Source organism: Electrona antarctica (assembly GCF_951216825.1).
Source record: "Electrona antarctica genome assembly, chromosome: 13".
In the NCBI taxonomy this organism is placed as follows: domain Eukaryota; kingdom Metazoa; phylum Chordata; class Actinopteri; order Myctophiformes; family Myctophidae; genus Electrona; species Electrona antarctica.
Genome location: NC_136794.1, coordinates 16,966,696 through 16,990,042, shown reverse-complemented (window position 1 = coordinate 16,990,042; position 23,347 = coordinate 16,966,696). Strand labels below are relative to the sequence as shown.

At 41.3% G+C, this 23,347-nt stretch overlaps 1 protein-coding gene across 2 annotated transcripts; it reads left to right on the top strand.

Moving 5' to 3' along the window:
• Positions 1-149: 149 nt before the first annotated feature.
• Positions 150-19,033, top strand: morc3a (MORC family CW-type zinc finger 3a). Of its 2 annotated transcripts, none has more exons than XM_079518597.1 (18): positions 150-305; positions 2,582-2,654; positions 3,014-3,146; positions 3,875-4,102; positions 4,298-4,447; positions 5,328-5,472; positions 5,680-5,808; positions 5,974-6,108; positions 6,214-6,311; positions 8,366-8,470; positions 11,366-11,494; positions 13,717-13,788; positions 13,972-14,044; positions 14,744-14,843; positions 15,684-15,774; positions 15,899-16,844; positions 17,805-18,010; positions 18,111-19,033. In XM_079518597.1, exons 1-18 carry the CDS (start codon positions 273-275, stop codon positions 18,244-18,246), a joined length of 2,982 nt encoding a protein of 993 aa, XP_079374723.1. In that variant the 5' UTR covers positions 150-272; the 3' UTR covers positions 18,247-19,033. The 2 variants fall into 2 exon arrangements, with proteins under 2 accessions (XP_079374723.1, XP_079374722.1); XM_079518596.1 differs by having other exon boundaries at positions 15,896-16,844.
• The last annotated feature ends 4,314 nt before the right edge of the window (positions 19,034-23,347 follow it).

The window sequence follows — 23,347 nt, the reverse complement described above, 5'->3', positions numbered from 1 at the left end:
ATCCCCATATGGGCCAAGTAGTAACGGCTTCTCATATGGGCTGTGATCTGGACTGGCCTAGTCCTGTCACCTAGAAAGACCTTAGTCCTCCCGGGGGAGGAGCGTGTCCCGGGGGCTCCCGCCCCTCCCCGGTCTGGTATCTATCCTGGACACGCCCACAGGCTGTAGCGCGGGCCGGCAGAATCGTGTTTTTCTATCTCCACTGCACTGAGACTCCATAATCCATGCATGGAATTCCTTAAGTTTCGTTTGTCTTTTTTTCACCTTCAAAGATGTCTTCGGATAGGGGAGTTCCTCTAAGCGCTGTGAGTACAATCTGGCATACTGTGTTCTAGCATGTTCATGGCATTATTCTCTTGAGTTGTAAACAAAACAACTGTCAATAAACATGGTCTGTGCATGTGTGGCTGCCTGCATACACCTCTTCGTCGTCCGACCGTATCGTATCATCATAAGTAAATGGCAGCTAGCCTAGCTTAGCATACAATTCCATTTCAAAGGAGCTTTATTGGCATGAGAAAACATACGTTAACATTGCCAAAGCAAGTGTCAAAATACAATAAAAGAGTTGAAAATGGGGAGTATATACAGTTGGAAGGGCGTACAGTATTTTTGTATTTTTGCATACAGGGGCAGCAGCTAGCTTGTTTGCTAGGCTAGGCCAGAGCCATAGAGTAAGACAGAGTTACGACATCTCCGTTCACTTCATGGGGCCAGCCCAAAGTCCTGAACCGGAACCAGGCAACAGCCCATCTTTAAAGATCTTGACTTAAATCCCTTTATTTGAGAGGTTTTTTTTGTAATAATACAACAGTTGTCACTTGTCACTGTACAATACTTTAAAACAGTTGTCATGTTGCACACATGCCTAAAATTGCTGATATTTGTGCCGCCCTCGTTGAAAACAATATTTCAAACTCCAGCTTGTCACTCTCCAGGCTGCATGATGTCGTAACTCTGTCTTACTCTATGGCTCTGGGCTATGCTAGCCAACCAAAATAACATGCTATTGTGGAACGAACGTGCACGACTATAGAAATAGAGAAATGTTTCTCGATTTCTCTGAAATGATAGCAACGAGTCAACGACGCGAGACACTTTTCCCCCTTATAAACGTCATTGTTGATACAATCTGTGAGACAAATTGCTGTAAGCTCCTCCAAGAGACGAGTTGTAACGACTTCCCTTAAACTGAAAAAGGGCTAAAACATTTAGATCATCAGTATTTTATTTACACTCAGCCAAAGCATGCAACTTTCATCTCTTTGACTATCATCATCATACTATCCTATACATCCTAATTTGGTCCTAGTTTATTTTCTGTTGCAGTATTTGTAAATATCAGCTAGTTTATTTCCTGTTGCAGTATTTGTAAATATCAATAGTGCTGCTTTGGAGCTACATTCGAATGTAGTCTGTGAGGAGGAGGAAACAAGCGGAAAGGCTTTTCTGGTTTCATCCTTTTAGCAGACCATGTATTGTACTGTACATCCCTGTGCCTGTCCTTACACACTGTTAATAAAGTATTCAGCAATCAATCAATAAATCTTCAATTTATCGGGAACAATTTCAAGTATGTATCAAAACATTTAAGACTAGAAATGCACTCTGTCGAGGTGCCAACTTGCACCTTGCACACAAGTAGGCCATACATAGCCTACTTGTCTCGCAAGCAGAGTGCGCAAGTACTGCTACTAACTAATGTCTAATACAACTGCTCTACTGTTCTAAATCCTTTAGACCTGTTATTGACCCTATACCAACCCTGAAACGTCACCATCAATAGCCAATAAGGGACCACCACTCTTACCCACGTACCTTAGTTACGTCATCAAGAATGGCGGTCCCCCATTTGCCTGACGGACAACACCGACATACACACACCGACATACGCAGCCCATTACAGTACTTGCGAGCTCTGCTTGCGCAAGTAACTAAACTACTTACATTGTGGTGGTGGGCTTCATTGGTCACTTCACTTCTAGCCTTGTTGAGAGTCACTGGTTTATTATACCATACACAACATGATCCTATCAACATTCACTGCATGTCTCCTTAGAACCAAATTACTTCTACTTGTAACAATTAAGCATGCAGTAGTACTGTCCACAAAGCCATGGTTGTTGTTTGTCAAACCGGGCTTGTGATGTTATTTTAATCATTTTTGATCTTAATTTTAATCCTACAAAATTGTTACTAGTAGACCAAGTGGTTTACAAATGATCTGCATTAAAAAGCAGGGACAATATTACGAGATGTTTTACAAGCAAAGCAGTAGATAGAAATTTGACCAAGGCAGTGATGATAATGATTGAATTGTAATTTGCCAGTTTAAAAAAACATCAGGAATAAAAATGTTGTGTGTATTGTAGTGATGGCCAACTGTTAAACAAACAGTGCTACATTTTAGTGCTTTTTAGAGCACCAAGAAGTAAAAAAGTAAATTTTTGCTCAAAGAAATAATACCATATTTCTTATGGAAAATAATTTGTTGAATTCTTCTTCTTCCTCCTTGTTGTATTGGTATTTTTATTGTTTCATTTTTAATTCACTAGCACTTAATCAGCTCTTCCTCTTGCAGCTTTGCCCCAAGTTTCTTCATACCAACTCCACCAGCCACAAATGGCCTTTCGGTGCCATAGCTGAACTCATAGGTGAGTCATTAGACAATTGCTTGAACAGTTTCTCAAATGGACAGGATTTAATTTAAAATATGGCAAAATATACACATTTAGTTGCAGTATAACCTATATGAAAGCTGCTAAAGAAGTGGTCACCTGTTGCTGTCATTTGCTGAAATGATGCACACGCTACTGCCAAAAGTTTTGAATCAGAATGAAATTATGAATCTGTCTCTCTGTGTGTCTGTCAGACAGATTAATTCTGATATCGCTCTCTCCTTCAATCGCTCTCTTTTTGTCATATCTTTGATTGGCTTGCCTTCTTTCTTATTAGTAAGAATGCTGATTCAATCATTATAAGTTGAATCATTGATCAACCTGTTTTTCCCAAGACAATGGCTATGACCCTGATGTCAATGCCAAACAATTCTGGATTGATAAGACCCGGATCAAAGGAGAAGACTGTCTCATCTTCATGGACAATGGAAAAGGGCTGAACTATGAAATGATGCTTAAGATGCTCAGGTATGGACACTTCTATAGATTTTACCTAATCACAAATATTGTCTTAATATTATCTGATTTTTAAAGGACAACTTTAGTTTTTTTTCAACCAAGGTTCATGTTTTAGGTTGTTATTAGAGAAAGTAAAAGATGAGCGTTAATTGCTTTTCATTTGCTGATTTTAGCTATTTTTGACAGGGGGGCGGGGGCATTCGAATATGGGGCTAAATATGTCGTTTTTTACACCATTTTTATAGCGATTTATTTTTTTATTATTTACTATAGTCCTACTAGACCCCAGGAAATTACATCTGGACGCAAAAGATCACCGGATGAACTGAATGTGAAGGGGGGGTACTATAGGGGGCTGCCACACTGTGTTGTATGGCTCAACATGTCAGTTTGTCACCCCTTCACATTCAGTAGATCCTGTGATCTTTTGTGGCCAGATGTAATTTCCTGGGGTCTAGTAGGACTGTAGTAAATAATAAAAAAATAAATCGCTATAAAATTGTGTAAAAATACATATTTAACCCCATGTTCGAATGCCCCCGCCCCCCTGTCAAAAACAGCTTAACTCCCTAAAACGAACGAAAGCAGCAAATGAAAAACAAATAACACTCATCTTTTACTTTCTCTAATAACAACCTAAAACATGAACCTTGGTTGAAAAAAACTAAAGTTGTCCTTTAAAGTTATGTTTTAAACATGTTACGTTACTAATGTCTCTGTTTTTTTTTACCTTCAAGCTTTGGATACAGTGACAAGCAGCCAGTAAATGGTGTACTTCCTATTGGTATCTATGGTAATGGCTTCAAGTCTGGCTCCATGCGCCTGGGGAGTGATGCCATTGTCTTCTCCAAGTCAGAAGATGCCATGTGCGTTGGGATGCTCTCCCAGAGCTACCTGAAGGAGATTGAGGCTAAGCAGATCATTGTACCGATTGTTGGTTTTAACAAGGTCACCCCAAATTATGTGTATCCTTTATTGTAATGTTCTGATTTAGACGATAATAGCAAAATCAAGAAGACTATACACATATATTTCACCTAAAAATGAAGATTACTGCCATTATTTGTCTCAAATTTTAAAGACTTTAAAAGGGCCACAGTCTTTTTAGGTTGTCTTTATCAATTTAGCGCTGGTTTGTCCTTGACCTCGGACCAACTCAGTGTAGAAGACGAACATGAAGCCAGTCTACAGGACATTTTGCGCTACTCCCCATTCAAGACAGAACTTGAACTGATCACGGAAATCCTTGCCATCTCCTCCACCCCCATGGGCAGCACAGGGACCCGAATCATAATCTGGAACCTCCGCAAGTATGTCCTTTCAGTTCACACACTTATAAACGGCTGTCAATCTTCCTCTTTAATCTCATTAGAATTTGAATGATTTTATTTTACATTTTACGACAGTCAGTCAATTATATTTTATATTTTCTGTTTCTAGCGAAAATGTAACTAATTCAGCAGCAGTAACATTTGTGTTTTCTCTCAGTCACTTGATTCTTCATATCCATATGAATGAAAAATAAACAAATCATCCTGGCCGTTTCAAACGCAGTTCTTATATGAGGTGTTACAATGCAAATAGAAAAGTACATGAACCCGTGGACTTGGCGCCCTCTACCGATATTGACGTCAGACTTCGGTGCTCTATACATTTAGGGAAAAACTAAACCAAACAAAAAAAACTACTACATTCGAATGTCAATTTCAACATTCGAAGATTTTTTTTTAAAAAACACGTTATAATTACATTCAACTTCTGGAATTCGTTCCAATTGATACCGGAGAACTCGCCAGTTTACCAACTCGCCACGGTTTAGTGAATTTTTGTTTTACTTCACCTCATTTAATTCATTAGTAAACAATATCCTGAATTGGTAGGCCTACTATCATTGGTATTCACATACTCAACTTTGTATCATTATCTAGCTGACCATTTAATTGCACAAAATAATTTGATCACTTTTGGAACATCTGTGGGTTTGACATACTATACTGATGAAGACAGCATGTTAGCATAACGATGAAGACATTGATGAAGAATTTTCGCTGCGGCGAGTTGGTAAACTGGCGAGTTCTCCGGATACTGTTCCAACAGCCCTAATAAACACCCATAAGCATAAACACACTTGATTTGCCATAGAGACTGGACTAGTAGAATAACATTATTATCTTCATTTCTTTTTTACAGGACAACCAGTGGAAAGTCAGAGTTTGATTTTGAGAAAGACCGATACAATATCATAATTCCAACTGAAGTGTACTATGAGACCCTCAGTGACCCTCAACAAGACAGCCTCGCCTCATCCATCCCGGAAACTGAATTTTCATTGCGTGTAAGGAATAAAGTTACATAATACATTAATGAATGTATTGTTCGTTTCCTGATTTGGAAACCGTATGTGACATACTCTTTCAAGTTGGGGCTTATCAAATCTTTACTGGTATTCTTTTGTTTGCTTTGTCGTGTGTAGCTAGTTGTCATGTATGTGGTTAAGCTTTTAATTTATAATATCTAATAACAGTTGTGTTAATGGGTCTAGGCCTACTGCAGCATTCTGTACCTGAAGCCTCGGATGCAGATCATCATTCGTGGCCAGAAAGTGAAGACTCAGCTCATCTCTAAGAGTCTGGCTTTTATTGCCAAGGACCACTACAGGCCCAATTTTCTAGTATCCTTTTCACGCATTTTCAAGACGACGTTTCTATATTTATTTATAGTTTTACCATGTGTTTTCAGATAAAACGTTAAGAACCGGTATTGATGGATGTATGTTGATTTGGGATATGTATATCTCCTTTTTACTTTTTCTGATCTTCCTTAAGTCAATGTTCAGAGCAATGGTCTCAATACTGTGATAGTCCCTATCACTTTTGGGTACAACACCAAGAGTAAAGACCAATACGGCATAATGATGTATCACAAAAACCGCCTCATCAAACCTTATGAACGTGTAGGATGCCAGCTCAAGGTCAGTTTGTGGTAAAAGCATGTGTTTGAATTAACATGCATGTATTCTCCATTCCATTCTCCCACAGTAATTAGGCTAGGTCTCATCCATCTTTGTTTCCTACAGGCCAACAACAAAGGTGTTGGAGTCATTGGAGTTGTCGAATGCAACTTTCTGGATCCTACCCACAACAAGCAGGATTTTCTCAATACTGATAACTACAGGTAGGAGCGCTACTGTCAAGGTAATTAGCTCCACCAGGCCAGAAATGGTAGGGCAGAGAGTTTTGTGTTCACCCCATCTGTGTCTGTCCACGGCTAATCTCCCAAAATACTACAATGATCAGTGTCTACTCTAAAATGTATTTCTGCACTCTGCCAGCAGGCCAAGGAACTCATTCCCAGAATATTTTCCATGAACCCACAGCTATATCAATATTTAGCTTTTTTTCTCCCAAATTAGTCTTCATGCCACTTCCCTGTGTATTCTACTCTCTTGTCACTGCTTACTCATACAACAGGTCCTAGGAAGGCCACTTCTTTTCACCTGACAGTGAAGAGTTTCACCTGGAGTACTTAATGCACTCGGAAGAACACACTCCCTCCTAGTTCCACATCCCACTGAACAGGCCAACCTGTGGGAGTCAGTAGTGTGTCTAGAAGTTTATATTTTCCAGTGAATCTTTTAGTTACACTAACATTGTTGTGGTGAAGTAGTGTTCATCTCACTGAAGTTTATAAAGGTCGCTACATCAGATCAGGTCTTCCATACGGCTCTCACACTCGTAGAGAAAGAGAGAGGAAAAATGGTGTGCGTAGTGCGTACCATAACCCAACACCACACTGCATCACACATGATGCGTATTATGCATGTGCATGCTGCGTGCATGCATGTCTCATGTGCGTCATGTGTAGGTGTTTTTATTTGGCCGTGCCTACTAGCAGATATCTTTGCTCAATTTTGAGCACACCGTTCCCATTGTGGTCACCGTTAAATAATGAATACAATTTAGGCATTTGACAGACGCTCTCAATCCAGAGCAATTTACAGTAAGCAAGAACAACACATCAAATACATCAAATACACAGAAATAGTCATCAAGAATCGTAAGCAAGCTAAGAACCTAACATCCGTCTAACAGTGTAATATCTATATAATGAAACTATGCGATGCGTATACTCTATAGGGTGCTATGTCTACCTAAAATGCTATCTAAATTACATAGGTTGAGCCTTTGCATACACATGTAAGGTCGTTGATAGGGTTGTCCCGATCGGATCGGAAATCGGGGCCATCGGGACATCCCTAGTATCAATATTATATCCATATCATGATATTAGACTGGATATTGTCTGTGATTTGGGGTATTATACTATTGTGATATGGCATAAATGTGTTCTATATATCGGTATCGGCAGATGCTCAAAATAGAATTATCGGAATCGGATCAGGAGCAAGGAAACGTGATCGGGACATCCCTAGTCGTCGAGGCTAGGGCAAGTGCTACAGGCTGAATAGTATTCGCTTCATGTTAAATATCATGACAAGTTAGTTTGTATCGATTAAATGTACCTTCAATGTACCCAGGACTGTTAGAGAGAGTGTCTGTGTGTGTGTGTGTGTGTGTGTGTGTGTGTGTGTGTGTGTGTGTCTCTGTCTGTCTGTCTGTCTGTCTGTCTGTCTGTCTGTCTGTCTGTCTGTCTGTGTCTGTGTCTGTGTCTGTGTCTGTCCTGGACTACAGTCCATGTTTCCTGTAGTTCCAGTCAGACCATTAAAATGCATTTAAGTGCAAAATCAGTGAAGTTCCCCTTTAAGCACAATTAGAAGGATGGTGTCATGAACTGACTCAAATCATGACAAATATGGGAGACGACACACAGAAATGCCAAAAATGTATTTATTTGAAACTAGATTAAACATAAATTATACTTTACTTTTAGAGTGGGGTGTGAGTAGTCAGTTGTATCAGTAGTGTAGTCTAGTGCATGTATGGATGTGTGAGAATGTAGTGTATGTGCAGGTGCATTAACTAAGGACCAAACTAACTCAAAAGAACCAAAACCAAACAATCCTGTGTAGGGGTGAGAGGGAGAATGGCCTTGACCAGCCTGTTTAAATACTCCTAGCCAGATTGGAGTCAGGTGTGCCTCTTCCTCTAGGCACAGCCCTGCAGGCTGGTCCCCTCCTCCTACACATGGACAGAGAACAACACTATCAGAACACAGCAACATCACACAAACAGGATGGGTCATCACAATGGTTATGCTTGTTATTGCAGGAAAACGATGAACAATTTAGGGATAAAACTGGAGGAGTACTGGAAGGAAATCAGCTATAAGAGACGCACAGAGCACCCAGGCAGCCTACCAGTGGAGGATACCAAGTAAGTACAACAAACATCACTCGTACAATGAATTATCAAGACCATAGGTCCATACTGTGACTGTGAGCATATGCCCAGAAGCTGTTGGAGACCTGCAGCACTATACGGGCTGAAAATGACCAAATCATCCACATACATCAGGTGATTAATTAGTGAGTCACCAACCCTAGTCGTTCATATAAACATTACAAAGAAAAGGAGATAAAAAATATATATATATATATTCGTTTTCTGCATGACGAGAAAACCACTCTATTTCTCCTTTTCTTGTTATAGGGACCAAATGAAAATAGAGAGTTAGAATTAAGAAAACGGCTCATTTCTCAATTTAAAACGAGAAAACTATCCATTATCTCCTTTCCCCATACAAAACATTTCATTCAGACAGTTGTACAGAACTGGGAGGAGAGTGATCAACATAAACATTTACAGTATTATTATACTTTTGTTTTTTTCTCCATACATTATCTTTCCCCACTCAGTGTTCCATTTCAATTTTATTTCACAGTAAATCATGTGCCATTTCCCCCCACCCCATTTTTCTATATGCCTGTATACATACATTATGTAACCCCCCCCTCCCGCACCAGAGTCAGTGTCCGAGTGTTCGTACAGTCTGTTCCATTTGCATAGAGTGATTGTCTGTGTGATGAGAATTGTATGAGAGTATAAATAAAAATACAGAAAATAGAACCTGTTGATATAAACATGAGACATAGTGATGAAGGTAACAATACTGTAATAGTGTTAATCAATGTAGTATGCATAAGAGGTCCCTGATTACACCAGTTCCATGGATGTAAGATATTAATAATGGTAGACATAGTAGAAATGAAAAAGAAAACAAAAACACAGAAAATACAATAGGCATGGTCAGGCCTCCGAGAGAGTCACTAGATGTTTCCTATACTGATTTTATTTCTTCTGTTTTCTACCTCCCCCACATCCTCTCCGCCTACCCATAGAGTATATAAAGGATAGAGACCGAACTCTAGCGTTAGCCCGCCCCCCGCTATTCATTTCAGTGGAAGTTGCTCAGTGGCGTTTTGAAGCACCCGGAAGACTTCCGGAAGTATAATTATAACTCAATGGCTCGAGCGAGCAGAAGTTTAGGCTAGCCTAGCCCCGGACCTCAATTTTGAGGTCCGGGCTTTTCACGTGACGTCATGAACGTCCGTCCACTTCCATTAAGTGCTGCAATTCCACATTTCGCCAGTAGGTAGTGGCATCTTCAACGTTGGATAGCCTTACTGGGGGCTTGCGCCTGCCGCCCTGAATGGACAGCGATGTAGTCTGCACAGTGTATCTGAAGAGGGAAGGAGAGAGAAGAGAATCAGGATGATGGCAGCTTGGTTTATGTTATTATATGACAGCTTGGTTCTCTACATATCTCATGAATGGAGCCCATGTTGTATCGAACTTCTCTCTTGCTCCGGTTACAGAGTATCTAATCTTTTCTAACTTTAATGCGCTCACCACTTCATTGATCCATTGTTTGAATCACTGTGGGTTTATTGCTTTCCAATTCACCAATATGAGACGACGGGCCAACAGTGAGGCAAAGGCAAAAGCGTTCTTTTGATGCACAACTAGTCTCTCCAAATATTGCCGTTATCGGGTACGGTTCGAGTGTTTTCCTATATTGGGGGTTTCTTAATGTGAATGTTGCGATTGACTGTACTTTTGTGAGGGATGCGGTGGCTCAGGGCCAGGGTAGAGTGGCTGGATGGTAACCGCAAGGTTGCCTGTTCGAACCCGGGCTCCCCCAGAGTTAGTGTCGAAGTGTCCTTGAGCAAGACACTGAACCCCAAATTTCTCCCGATGTGCTGGCTAGTGCCTTGCATGGTTTCTGCCGCCATCGGTGTATGAATGTGTGCGTGCATGGGTGAATTGATGCACAATCTATGTAAAGCGCCTTGGATAAAGTCGCTATATAAATGCACCATTTACCATTTTGTGTGTGAAACCAAACCAGGAGACAACTTAGTTCATTTTCTGCAAAACCACCGTACAGACACATCTCTCCAAGGTGCACTGTAAGGATGGAGTTATTTCCTCTTGTGATTGATTATCCAAAAAGTATTCCAATCATGATTTTGTTTGTTTTTTTGGTTTTATTGATCTACTGAGTGACAAAGATGATCCACCCACAGAAAACCTTGTAATCGCACTGGCAAACACTGCAGCAGTTCAGGTCCACATTGTGCCAAAACATGCATGGTTTGGCTGCATGGATCAGCAGTGTGGTGTCTACTGTACACACCATGGCAGGAAAAGAATGAGACATTCTGACCTTTGGCGTTCTGCATAATATTGCTATAATGGTCCATTAGATGTTCCGTTGCAGCCATAGAGGTGAAGAGCACAGTGACAGAGGAGACAGAGACCTCATTCTTCGCTTTTAAAATTATATTTGGCAAGTTGGCCGTTCATTGCAGGAAACGTACAACGTTTGCATGTTTCAGGTTTTGGTTGATCTTTGTGTCTTTGATGGCTAGAAGTGCAGGATTTACTACTATCTCTGACGCTTTTGACCGGATCAATGATTTATTTTCCCCAGACGACATTTGACTTGTGATGTTAAAATGTCTTTCTCCATGTTGGAGAAGTTTCTCTTCCTCGCCATATTCCTCTATTTCATGTTGCAAAGTCAAGGGATTTTAGGCATGATATTTTATTATTTTTAGATGATCCTTTGCAGCCACTGCCTTTATCAACACACAACAAATAGCTGTGATTGGTGGGATACGGCCATTTCCTAAATCCCACGTGAACCCTGGCGGGAGATTCCTGCGGTCAGATCTGAGCAGATTCCTACATTCGATTGATAAACAAGCAGAGGGCCAATGTGTTTTAGTCCTTCATTTTCATTTTGTCTGCCTCTGTGTCTGATAGGAAACGACCAGATCAGAACTGGGTTCAGTGTGATGATTGTCTGCGCTGGCGGAAACTTCCAGATGGGGTTGACTGCAACAAGCTCCCAGAGAAATGGTTCTGCAATAAGAACCCTGACCCTCAATTCAGGTAATTTGAAACAAATATGTTGCCAATGATGCCTCCCCATATATATTTGTATTAGTATTACCATTTGGATATGTGAAATTCATTTAATACATACATGTATGTGTTCTGTATATTCTCTATATACAAATGGATTAAAGTTCAGTGATTGTTGCAGTGTGGAGGAATGACCTACTACAGTTGAACTTGGTCGTCAAAACTCAGCCTACAGGCTAGCTAGTCTACTGATCTACAAACCATGATTGTTTACAACTCATCATTTTCAGATTGGCTGTCTAAAAGGTGGAGTGACGCAAGGTCACCCCCCGCTAAATGTTGTCAACAACAGACAGAGAGAAATCACCAGATTGAACAAAATGGAATACTGTCAGAGAGATTTTAATATCATGTAATTTAAGAACTGTAAAAAAAGAGTTGTGTGAATTCTAGTAGAGATTGCTGTTGAGAGCTTGCATTGCTATAATAGCAGCTATTTATTGGTTGATTGATTGAATACCTTATACTTTATTAGACAGAAATGCTAAACAGCAATATATGGTCAAAGACTTGGTCTACAATGATACCACCAAAATGTTGGAATGGAATGTTTCCATTCCGGTCTTATGTATTCAATTCATAAACATATATTTAGGTGGCGTTTTACTTTTGACAAAATATTTGTAAATGTTAGCATTAAGATATGTCATGGTGGCCTAGAGCTGCCAACGAATATTCCATATTCGAACAAATTTTCGAATCAAAAAAATAAATGAATAACTGAATATATAAAATTAAGATTCGAATTAAAAAAAGAAAATGCTGTGCAAGTTTTCGCAAGACAGTTCCGTGGGTAAGCGTTGTGAGCTTGTAGATTAGTTATATTTGCCACGCGCCGACACCGGCATACATTGAAGAATAAATCAGCTGCCTCGCACTCTTCCTAAACGCAGACTACGCAGGCTGCGTAGTTCCGATTCACAAAAGGCCCCCGCCCGCCCTGCGCAAAGTCGGCAAAGAGCGCACTACGTTATTTGCGTACGGACGGTGCGCAAATAACGGTGAGCACAGGGCGGGCGGGGCCTTTTACGTTATTTGCGCAGTGAGTGTACGCTGCTCAGAAGGGTGACATCTTCCGTCAACAGCGTACCTAGTGATCAGAATCAGAGACAGGCCTGGCCTACACCGAAACTTATTTTGCTGTGTTGTGTTGTGTTGTGTCGGACGGACGGGAGAGTATATTTTTAGACAACAACACACAGATCTATCACTCATCAATCTTCAATCATGAAGCGACTTTATCCTTCAGGAATGAACAGGATGAACTGCGGCGCCGGTCCGGCAGCAGCAGCAATGCCGTGTTCTGTTCTGTGAATTAATACTTAAGTTTTATGGGAGAAGGGAGAATGCATGCGTTGTGTTCCAACTCGGTTTTCAGCAGCGCCAATGCGCGGAGAGAGAGAGTTGCGCCAGCAATGCGATCTTAAATGTTATGTCTCAGGTTGTATTGGTGTAAATATAATTATTAAAAAGTCCGAATGGCCCCGAATCGGAATCGAAATCCGAATGGGTCGAATTGGTCGAATCCACGTGGGTTTTTTAAACGAATATCCGAATGTCATTTTTGGACAATTCCGGCAGCACTATGGTGGCCTGGGCCATGGCTCAGTGGTCCAGGCACCTTGGCTGGTAATCCAGTCTGGCAGTGTGCCGCGGGTTCGACTCCCGATCCCGACGGCCTTTACTCAAGGGGGCAGGCAGGCTTTCCAACGTTGAAGCTCTAGGTCCTAGTGGTAGGACGAGGGACTACAGGCGGACCCGTGGATTCATGACCGGGAAACCCCGTGCAGCTGGGCTTTAACGTTGAGCGCTCAGTTGCCCTACGTCACTCAGGACCTCAAAGTTGAGGTCCTGGGAGGGACTTCCGGCAGTCTTCCGGGTGCTTCAAAACGCCACTGAGCAACTTCCACTGACATGAATAGCTGGGGGGGCGGAGCTTCGCGCTAGTTCAGTCTCTATTATATATATACTCTATGCCTTTACTGCATGTCTTCCCCCCCATCTCTCTCCCCATTTCCTGTCAGCCTACTGTCTGTCCCTCCATAAAATATATAAAATAAAGGCGAAAGCCACAAAAAAACATTTTAAGATATGTCATGGTGGAGAATTGGAGAATATACTAACCCACGCCTTATTTCTGCTAATTAATCTACAATCACGTTGATGTATGTTGTAATGTGTCCTTCCAGGACCTGCGAGGCGCAGGAGGAGCCAGAGGACTCGGACGATGAACAGCCATATCAAAAGACCTTCAGAAAACAGTAAGTCAACATCGCCATGTTGGCCCTGATATTAGCCCTAGTCATGCACACATTAGACAGCATGCAAGATAAGCCAGGTAACTTTATAGCTGTAGCATTACATAAAGTTATACATGTAACAATCCACTGTGACAGATTGTTATTGTCATGGTGGTCATTATTCCTGCGATGTATTTGCTACAGGGAGAGGGAGGACAAAAGGAAACAGAAAGAAAAGAAAGAAGAGCAGCTGAGAAGAAGGCTGTTGAAAGGACAGGTGAGTGAGTATATGTAAGGGATTATCCACTCTAAGCAAGACGGTCATACGAATATAATGTTCGTATGTAATGTTTTTGTTAACTGACTGCATTCTCCTGCTTGTACCATGGCAAAATTGTGAAGTCTGTATGATTTCCACTGTAACTGGTTAAATTTTAAACGTCTTGTGATTCTGTCACCCAGGTGTTGCTAATTACAAACTGGATTACTACTTAAGCAATATTACACGAGAGGGTGTGGGTTAACGTGATTATTGCCACGACAGGGATGCGGTGAGGAACGAGACGAAGTCGAGTTCCGCAAGCATCACTGAAGTGGCAATAATCACGTTAACCCACACCCTCGAGTGTAATATTGCAATTATACAACAGTTACCCTTAAAACTAAGAAAATCGCTGAAAGAATATATTTTTTTAATGACAGATGTAGTCACTACGACCACAAATGTCCCAAGAAACTAGCTAGCCTAGCCACCGAGTTTGCTAGCGCTCTGGGAGAACAGAGCAGCTGAATTCTTTGTTTTGATTAGGTGGTGAATGGTGCTGGTTTAACCCACGGCTAGAAGGCTGTTTCAACCAATCAGATTGCTTCCTCAAAACGACCTGTGGTATAATACATGATATTCAATGAACTAGTGTAATTAAGAGTATAATTACATATAAAATATGTTTTTTATTTTTGCTATTTTGACACACAGTCTGATTCTTCAGTTCTTGTCCATACTCCCTCTACTCCTGCGACACGCTACGGGGGGGCTGCATCCTCTCCGCGCTGCTCATCTAAACTGTCTCAAGCTGGTAAGATGGTTGTTTTAACTCAGTGGCTGTCTTAAACAGAAGCTGCCTGACTAGCCACAGTCCTTCAAAGGCAGTGGTTTTCACTGGAGGTACCTGGAAATTAATTTTAAGGCAGGAGGTTCATAACCTGACTCCGCCAGATGGAAGTGACGCTTGCTGCACAATCACATTTGTTTCACAGCATACTTCCATCTGGGATCACTGTAGCCCAATCGCTGAAGAAAGCCGTCCCTTTTTTCAAGCTACTTGGCAGGTGGTTGCATGGGACCGTCTGTCAATCAAATTGACGTGTATACATGACATAATAGTAGCTGCGCCAGCAGGAAAGTAAACAACCCCCGCGAACGATAAAAGTGTTTGCTTGCTTTCTAGAATAGACGATTTTCCAATTTTAAGATGCTAGGAAATACAATTGCAACAGGCGCTTCTCAATGGCGTCACACCCGGTTCAACGCCAATCCCTGAGCTAGCCCAGATAGATGCTGGATTGTGAACTAGTGAATCAATACTGCCCACATCTGGCGGAGTCAGGTTAGGAAGTTCATCGTGAACTTGAACATTTCACAGCTCACATAGAAGTACAACTGTTTTGTTGTGCTAATACAACTATTGGTATATTTAAAATGCCATCTCCTTCAAACATTTTGAAGACGGATTAACTGCCACCATGTATCACGGCAAGATTTTTGCAAGAATCATGAAAGAAATTGGTCAAATATTGTAATTGTTGATTTGTTATCATCCAGGTTAAAGTAATATTTGATAGTTGTAGCTTGCTTTATTTGTGTTTTTGATGGTTTAGGCCGGGAATAAAAACGGTATGTTCACTTGTTTCTCTAGCCTGCAGTCCTTCCACTAGTGGCAGTCTTCCTGTGATTTCTGGTGTACGCTCTCTGGCAACAATGGCAACAATCCATCCATCAAGGTCAAGGTAGAAATCTTGCTCTCCCTCTCTGTCTGTCTTTCTCTCTCTCTGAATACTTGTGTTTTAATGGGAGGTGGGGGGATTGTACATGAGGGATCAGATAACCCACTAGACCCTTTGTGCACAGCAGGGCGAAGAGAACACAACATCTCACTCCAGCACGTGAATCCAAAAGACCCAGGTTCAATAGAAGCATCTCTCAGACTTCATCAGCGGAGGAGAGTTCACCGGCCTCCGCATCAACGACAGTTAAGGATGAGGATTGTGTTGATATCTCAGATGACGACGACGACGACGATGATGTCATCATCGTCTATGATGATGCCATTGCCCGTACCTCTGTACCGGAAAAGTCCGGCTTTGACGTGTCTAAAGTGAAGACGGAGCAATGCAGCGATACAGGGATGATCTCCACAGAGACTGCAGCAGTGGGGACCGGGCCCTCTTCGCCACCCCCTCCAGGTCATGCGAGCACTACCACTCAGACCCAACCACCCGGAGTAAAGGTCGAAGAAGAGGAGGAAACAAAGCGAGAGGAAGATGTGAAAAAAGGTGAGATAGAGGGATCTGAGCAGAGACCACCTCCAGCAAATCAGCAGGACACAGAGGAAGCAGCCAGTTGTTCTCGCCCAGATCTCGCAGCTGTTGAATCTCCAGCGCTTGACATCCACAACATAAGTGATGCGCAAAGACAGCAAGATGAGCTCATGGAGCTCATGCAGGCCACGGCCCAGGAGAGAGACACCTTAAGAGATCAGGTCCAACAGCTCACGCAACAGCTCAGTGACATGGAGCAAAGACTGCAGCTTTCTAAGACCACTGTGAACAAAGAGTGCAAGGATCAGGCCAGCCAGTCAGAGCCAACAGACGACTACAGAAGTCAGCATGAGCAGGTCAAACGGGAAGTGGCTGAATTAAGAAGGAAGAACGAGACTTTATTGGCTGCTAGTCTGGCCAACTCCAGTGCCGACCAACAAGCTGAGCATAAACCCAGTGAGGAGACCCTGTCACAGATTAAAGCTCTCATGCAGGAAGTAGAGGAAAGGACGAGGGAAAGGGACGATTTGAACTCAAAGGTGTGTGGGTCACGTTTATTGCAAGTTTCATTTTCGCTATCATGCAATTCCAGACGGCAGATTTGTCGCATCATGGGAGCCAAATTACACCCGGTAGTTCGGTGGAATGCACTGGAGTCAGCGAGAGCTCAGTGACCAGCTCATGAACAAACTATTTCTGAATAACTGCAACCTTTGTAAAGCAATCGCTTCTGGAAAATAACAGAAGACATTATTGTCTGCTGTGTTGCTTTTCGATGTGTACACTGTGTAATTTTATAGAGGTATCTAAAGAGCACATGGTACCTTTCTGAATGTGCCAAGTATCGCGAGACTGTCCGCCGTTTACTGTCTGGCAGCTAAATCTTGTGATACCTCTGAGACAAACGATACCTTCTGCTGTTTAGATCCTCAAATAAAATTATGTACTGTGCATTATATGACAAAGGTCACAACTGTTCAGAAATAATGTTTGTTATAAGCTGGTCCAGTCGGCTCCATTCACTGCCATGTATTCATGTAACTTCCGTTGCGAAGTTTGTCTCCCATGAAAGTGTCAATGAAAGTGTCATGGCATGTACCATGACCTCAGCGGCGTCTCTTCCTAATGTGAGCTTCCTTGGTATATGGCCGATGGCAGCCATCGGGCTTTCCCAGTTTCATTAGTTGAAATTAGTTTGAGCTGTGACCTAGCCACAGAATCAAGCCAGATGATTAATATATTAGATTTGTTTTTGTATTTTTATATTGAGATTTGATTAAGTTTTTGCAATGCACAGAATAAGCTGACTTGGAAGAAAAACATAGGCGTTGAATTGTTATTTCATATCACACCAAAGATGTATTGTTTCAACATTGTCAGTTATGTAGAGTCACAGACTCGCAAGCATGAAAATGTTTGACGAAGGCAAATATGAGAATATTATCTCCTCATGCTACTATGCTCCCTTTTCCTCTTTTGATATCTGTGGTCGACTAAAGTTGGTGGTTGTGGAGGAGCAGTGTGTGAACCTGGTGGTCCAATCTCAACTGCTGGAGTTGAAGGTTGAGAAGAAGGAGGCAAACCCAGAAGAGGGTCCCTCCACTGAGCAGAGCACAGCCTGTGTCCCGGGAACATCAAGAGAGACAGAGCGTTCTGGAGGTGCAGAACACTCCAGCACAGCCTCGGGTTCAGATCAGATCAGGAGGTGGGTCGGAGTATTCAATTATTGTCCACTTTTCTGATGATTAGATGTTCTCCAATCGCTCATCCCCTTCTAATCTCTCTCTTTCTCTCTCGTCCTTCAGGATGGTCAAGCTACGTCACAATATTGGACGCCTTCTGGTGCCTTTCCATCCACATACTGATTTTAGCCAAATTGATTATGAGACTGATGTCATTGATGGATTGCTGGACAAGTTTCTGCAAGACACGGAGAAATGATGCTTTTTGTTATCCAGATGAAATGAAATTGAAAGGTATAAATGGGGTCAGAGAAGCAGATCTGAAGTTTCTATTGTTCCTTTGCCACATTATTATTTTTTTATTTTATTATTTTTTGTATTTATTATTATGGTGCAACCACTCCTATAGAGCTATGTGTGGCTGTGGCCGAACACGAAAATAGCGTTATAGCGTTTGTTCACCACCAAGTGTCACTGTTGCACAGCCTAACACACAGACACACACAGGCCAGGGAGGAGGGCTTGTGCAGTACAGTACAGTACGTACAGCACAAGTACAGTACAGCACGTCATGTCTCATGTCAGACGGGTCTGATTTTTATTTTATATTTTACAAACAATTATCCCACGATTTTGCAAACCCCATCCAGGGTATGGGCACCTTTGCCACATTCTGAATGTATACATTTGATAATGATCCATACGACTATGGAAAAAAGAACTTATCAGACTTAACTCAATTATGAAGGATTTCAAATATTCAATTTTGTTACTGTAAATGCAGTAAATCCTATTCCGATACAATACTTTGACTGTAAATGGAGTAAATCATTCATTCATATAGCCTACCGATACATACAATACTTTGCTCTACTGTTAAGTCTTATACGTATTAGAGCAATAATTGCTCATGAACCCATACTTTTTATGACAGATTTATTTGTAAATGTAAAGATTTTACCTTTTGCTAGCACAATTGTTCTCATCTCTGTTCCAAACTTGTCTTGTCATTTTATGAAGCATTTTGAATAAATGTCAATTATAATTTTGTTTTAGTTTTTTAAAGCATAATTGCCCTAATTTCCTTCATTATCTTATAAACGGGTTTATATAGTGGATACAGACAGTTGACAAATTAAAGGTAAGCCCTGAATAATGGAATAATGAGTGGAGAAGTATAGATGCTTCCATACATATGCACTGCATGATACAATTAAGCAATTCAAATCTGATCATGCTCCTTGGAATCTTATTTACTGTGGCATGGAAGGCAGGAGCTTCAGTCACAGACTTTCAATTGGAACGGTGACTGAAGTGACATGCCTCCACCGGCGAAAGCTGTAGCCCGAGGTATAACATTTCCCTGTCATGACACTTGACTCGAGGATGAGCTGATTAGAAGTAGGCGGTCAAGGTCACTGTGACCTTACAAAACACATTGATTAAATTCACTGAGTCTGGACAGATGGATGTAAATGGCAAAAACTGGTTGGTGGAGGCATATAAGTAGCCTGGCTTGGCCATCCTCATAGCGGGGATTCACTGAAGATTGGGAAGAATCTTCAGTGAATCCCCGCTATGAGGCTGTCCAAGCCAGGCTAGCATATAAGCATGTATTACTAGTTACAGTTATGTATCTCTGGCAATTTCAGTAAATGGGGTCAGGTGCAGTACATGATCATACTATCTATCAGCAGGTACAGTGTCTAGAATTACACGTTGCAGTAAAACCCTCAAAGAGAATTGCACATTTAAGAACGATAGGCACTGTTGTAGGGAGATGTGGAAAGAAGGCATTTGGTCAAATCCATCATGTTCCCCCTTCGATGAGGGGATCTGGCAGCTCTTATGCTCTGGCCTCTATTTTCCTGCCATGGTTTGGGTCCATTTGTCCCCCTGACACCTTATGCACATGTCATATGTTATTACATTACTACTGTTGTTTTACTACCTCGTCCCACTGTTAACTATTTATCATGTATATATCGTATATATTTGACACATGTCATGTTTGATATCTGATCAGTTTTTCTGTTTCCTATTATGCTATGAGAATGACACTTATTCCAAAGCTATGTCCATGCTTGATTGTGGGTTTTATGTTATATTTAAATATGGACCACCACACAGTGTAATTAAAAAGGAGAATTCTTCCTGAACTGTGTGTGTGTGTGTGTGTGTGTGTGTGTGTGTGTGTGTGTGTGCGTGTGCGAGCTTCCGATAGGCTCTTCATATGGCATGATTTCAGTGTTACATTCTAGTACATTCCACAACACCTTGTCTTAACACCTTTTATAACACATTCCCCTTTATACACTTTGAAACAGAAATCATCTCAAGATTTATTTTATGCTAGTATTTACTGAATATTCTATTGTAATGTACTGTATTATAAACTTGTATTACTATTAATGCTGCTACAATGACTAACAAAAGAAATAAAAACCTTAAACCTTGAAGATGCATTGCAGACGCATTAAAAAAACATTTATCATTAAATTGATATTTACAAGTACAGTTGCTGTCAAAATTAACACTGGATCAAGGTTACTTGACTTAATTGTCATTTGATTCTAAAATTAAAACAAGACAAGTTTTATATTACAACTATAAATCTGTCTGTAACTGTTCAAACCAAGGTTACTTGACTTAATTGTCATTTGATTCTAAAATTAAAACAAGTTTTATATTACAACTATAAATCTGTCTGTAACAGTCTGTTCAAACCAAGGTTACTTGACTTAATTGTCATTTGATTCTAAAATTAAAACAAGACAAGTTTTATATTACAACTATAAATCTGTCTGTAACAGTCTGTTCAAACCAAACGTTCATTTAACTATATTTTCAGAGATAATTTGATGCTTGTGGTCAGGAGGTGCACGCACATCCCGGGTTCATTCAACGGGTGTGCGAACAAAAAAGAACAGACTGCAACAGAAAGAATAAGTCTGCACACCGTTTTGAAAGATCCCCAAAAACTTTATTTACCAAAAGGGGTACAAACAAATTATCCCACGATTTTGCAAACATATTACTGTAAATCATATAGCCTCAGAACAAAAAAGAACAGACTGCAAAAAAATAATAATTACTAAATGGGGTCATAATAACAAGTTGATCCTCGGCCAGGAACGGCAGGAAGACAAAAAAGGTCTTGGTAGTCTGATCCTGTGATCTGGAACAGATGAACAAGAAAAAGGTCTTGGTAGTCTGATCTGATGTACGAGTTCCAATCTGGCTTCAGAACATCCCACTCCACTGACACATGCCTTCTCTATTTGAGCGACCACATCAAACAAGAGGTGGACGCTGGCAAATACTGCGGCATGGTCATGCTGGACCTCCAAAAGGCTTTTGACACCGTGAACCACTCCATACTGGTTAACAAGCTAAAAGCAATTGGTTTCGATAGCACATCAGTGAGCTGGATGCAATCCTACCTGGAGGGGAGAGAACAGATGGTGGAAGTGAACGGAACACTGTCCCCCCCCCTCCCAGTGAGCTGTGGCGTTCCACAAGGAAGCATACTAGGGCCTCTACTGTTCCTAATATATGTAAACGACATGACTTCAGCTTGTGACTGCAACTTGTTCCTGTTCGCAGATGACTCAGCACTGCTGGTCTCGGACAGGGACAAACTGCAGGTTGAAAATGCCCTCAGCTCTGAACTCGGTAGAATCTGCACCTGGCTCGCTGATAACAAACTATCTTTACACCTGGGAAAAACTGAATCCATTCTCTTTGGCTCTATTAGTAATCTCAGCAAGGCAAATGGCTTCTTGGTTAGAGTGGGTGACAATGTTATCACACGTAAAGATGAAATTACCTACCTAGGTTCCATCCTGGAGGCTAATCTTTCCGGTGATAAAATGGCCACCAACGTAATCAAAAAAGTCAACCATAGAACAAGATTCCTCTACAGGATCTCCTCACTGGTCAACAAAAACACCTTGAAGACCTTAACAGGAGCCCTTGTACAGGGTTTCTTTGACTATGCATGCACCTCCTGGTACCACAGCACCTCAAAGGCCCTTAAAACCAGGCTCCAGACTTCCCAAAACAAACTGGTCAGGCTCCTACTTGATCTAGCCCCCCGAACCCACCTCACCCCTGCCCACTTCGACAGGCTGGAATGGCTTAGGGTCGACGACAGAGTACAGCATCTTGCAATGGGTCTGGTCCACAAGATTCGATACACCACCAAGATACCCATGTACCTGTCTAGATACTTCCTTAATGTTAACGAAGTCCACACCCACAACACCAGAGGGAGTGCAACGAACCATGTACAACCCAGATTCGGCACAAACAAGGGACTAAATTCTTTTCGCTCCTATGCCACCAAAATGTGGAACGCCCTACCAACTGTCATTAAGACATGCGAATCCCTTGACTCCTTCAAAACCGCTCTCAAAGGGCACCTACGGATGGCTGCAATTCGAAACTGGCCCCTGTAAAATCTGAATCCCCCCCCCGCCTTTTTCCCCTCACTGTATATATTTATTTTCCCTTTTTACCTCCTTTATGATGAATTCCTGTTCTGTCTATAGAAGTGTCTATTTGTACGTCTCTAAATGTTTTGATGATTTGAACATGGTGGACCCTATTGGAAACAAGTGTAATGCTTAATTGGGTCGTCCACTCACAGTTAACAGCCTTTGTATTGAGTTTGTGCTTGAAATGTACTGTAATTCTGCAAACTGTTAATAAATTCTTCAATCAATCAATCAATCAATCATCATACGGGCTCTTGAGTGGCGATTATTGTAGATCTGCTGCTTCTCCTCAAGACCGCGAGCTGTAGCCTACATAAAAGGTGTAAACAAAACAATTTAGAGTTGTCAGTTTGTCACATAATGTTCCGATATGAGTCAACAGTGGAAAGCAGGATTGCAAGTTGCAGGATGGGGGGGCCCCAGAATAAGATTCATATTTGAACTGGGGACCCCCCACCCTGGAGTCAGTTCCACAGATAAATATTGTGAAAATCTACAAGCTCACAACGCCTTGCCATTTCAGCTATGTGACATTCAGTTTTTGTCCATTTGGTTTCAACTGTCCATTTGGTTTCATTTTACATTCTCAAGAGTTACATTAATGTTAAACATCTGCATTAGTTAATTTACAATGAGTATAATTGTTATTTTGATAATTTGCCTGCATGTTGTCTATCCTAATGATACATGATACATAATGATACATCAATACAGCATGAAAAAGTGTACATATTCTTTAGTTTTGGGTCTGAGAGGCTAAATGTCATCAAATGGTGCTCCGTGGCTCAAATGCCCAATAAATAATGGGCCTTGATATGAAAAGGGTTGAAAACCCCTGTATTAGAGTAAGAGAAGGGATAT

Coding starts and splice junctions, on each gene's coding strand:
- morc3a (XM_079518596.1), top strand. CDS start 273: ATGTCTTCGGATAGGGGAGTTCCTCTAAGCGCT. Junction 4,448..5,327: donor ATAATCTGGAACCTCCGCAA/GTATGTCCTTTC, acceptor TCTTTTTTACAG/GACAACCAGTGGAAAGTCAG. Junction 6,312..8,365: donor CTCAATACTGATAACTACAG/GTAGGAGCGCTA, acceptor TTGTTATTGCAG/GAAAACGATGAACAATTTAG.